General features: G+C 34.6%; 2 protein-coding genes across 2 annotated transcripts in view; both read left to right on the top strand.

Annotated features, from left to right (window-relative positions):
* The window catches only part of LOC106880980 (zinc finger protein OZF), a 15,160-nt gene that overhangs the window by 4,857 nt on the left and 9,130 nt on the right, over positions 1 to 1,173 (top strand). The window lies entirely within an intron of this gene.
* LOC128251183 (zinc finger protein 724-like) overlaps positions 1 to 1,173 on the top strand; it is a 2,768-nt gene that overhangs the window by 1,505 nt on the left and 90 nt on the right. The window contains exon 2 of the mRNA XM_052977745.1: positions 155 to 1,170. Within this exon, the coding sequence (XP_052833705.1) occupies positions 515 to 1,170 (656 nt within the window). The 5' untranslated portion in view covers positions 155 to 514. The remainder of the gene's footprint in view (positions 1 to 154; positions 1,171 to 1,173) is intronic.

Below are 1,173 nucleotides of genomic sequence, written 5' to 3'. Positions count from 1 at the left end.
TCACACAAGATTTTCTGATGTAAATTTTAATAAATCAAAATGTTCTTTTGTTCAAGTAAAAATTTATTTCTAGAGTTTATCTCTATGGAAATGTTGAATCTGTATTTTCTAAGTAGCCTCTATATCTTACACTGTTGTTTCTTTATTATTTCAGAATATCAGATGACATTGGAATAGCAGAAGATACATTCTCATTATTTATCATCTTTTAAAGACCAAATTGAAAACATTGTACTGAACAGATATATAAGATTGATTCTAGAAATCTATGGTAGAATTCCTCTGATATATTTACTCTGAAATATGTTATTAGCAAACTTTCTGGACATCACCGGTTGGAGTGTCTACAAGATGAGTGTGTTTGCAAATTAAACTTGGATGAATTTACTAAAGAGTATTCAGACGAAAGTAACACTGGACAAAAATACAGCAGTCAAAATATTTGTAAACGAAACACTATAGAACCAAAGACAAGGAAAAAGAGTATATATATTGTAATTTTCAAAGAGGAATAATGGAAAAGAGTGAGAAAGCAAAGGATTTGACTTTTCCAGAAGATAAAGCAAAGAGGAGACGAAAATTGTCACATGACTGTGATGTCTGTAAAAGGTCTTTCTCTCGAAAGGGCAGCTTGAATAAGGACAAATGTGTTCATGCAGTAGAGAAGCCATTTCATTGTGAAATCTGTGGTAAATCATTTTCTGGAAGTAGTAGCTTGACCACACACCAACGTACTCATACAGGGGAGAAGCCATATCACTGTGACATCTGTGGTAAATCGTTCTCTCAAAGTAGTGCTTTAACTCATCATAAACGTATTCACACAGGAGAGACACCATATTCCTGTAATATCTGCAGTAAATCATTTTCTGGCAACAGTGCTTTGACTTCTCACAAACGTATTCATACAGGAGAGAAGCCATATAAGTGTGACATCTGTAACAAATCTTTCTCTCAGTGTAGTAGCCTAATTACGCATAAACGTATTCATACTGGACAGAAGCCATTTCACTGTGACATCTGTGGTACATCATTCTCCATGAGTTTCAACTTATCTAAACACAAATATATCCATACAGGAGAGAAGCCATATCACTGTGACATCTGTGGCAAATCATTCTCCCGAAATGGCACCTTAGCTACTCATAAACGTGTTCATACAGGAGAGAAGCC

Source organism: Octopus bimaculoides, chromosome 28, assembly GCF_001194135.2.
Source record: "Octopus bimaculoides isolate UCB-OBI-ISO-001 chromosome 28, ASM119413v2, whole genome shotgun sequence".
Classification (NCBI taxonomy): Eukaryota; Metazoa; Mollusca; class Cephalopoda; order Octopoda; family Octopodidae; genus Octopus; species Octopus bimaculoides.
Note: the sequence above shows the minus strand (reverse complement) of the source record. Positions and strands in the feature narration are given on the sequence as shown.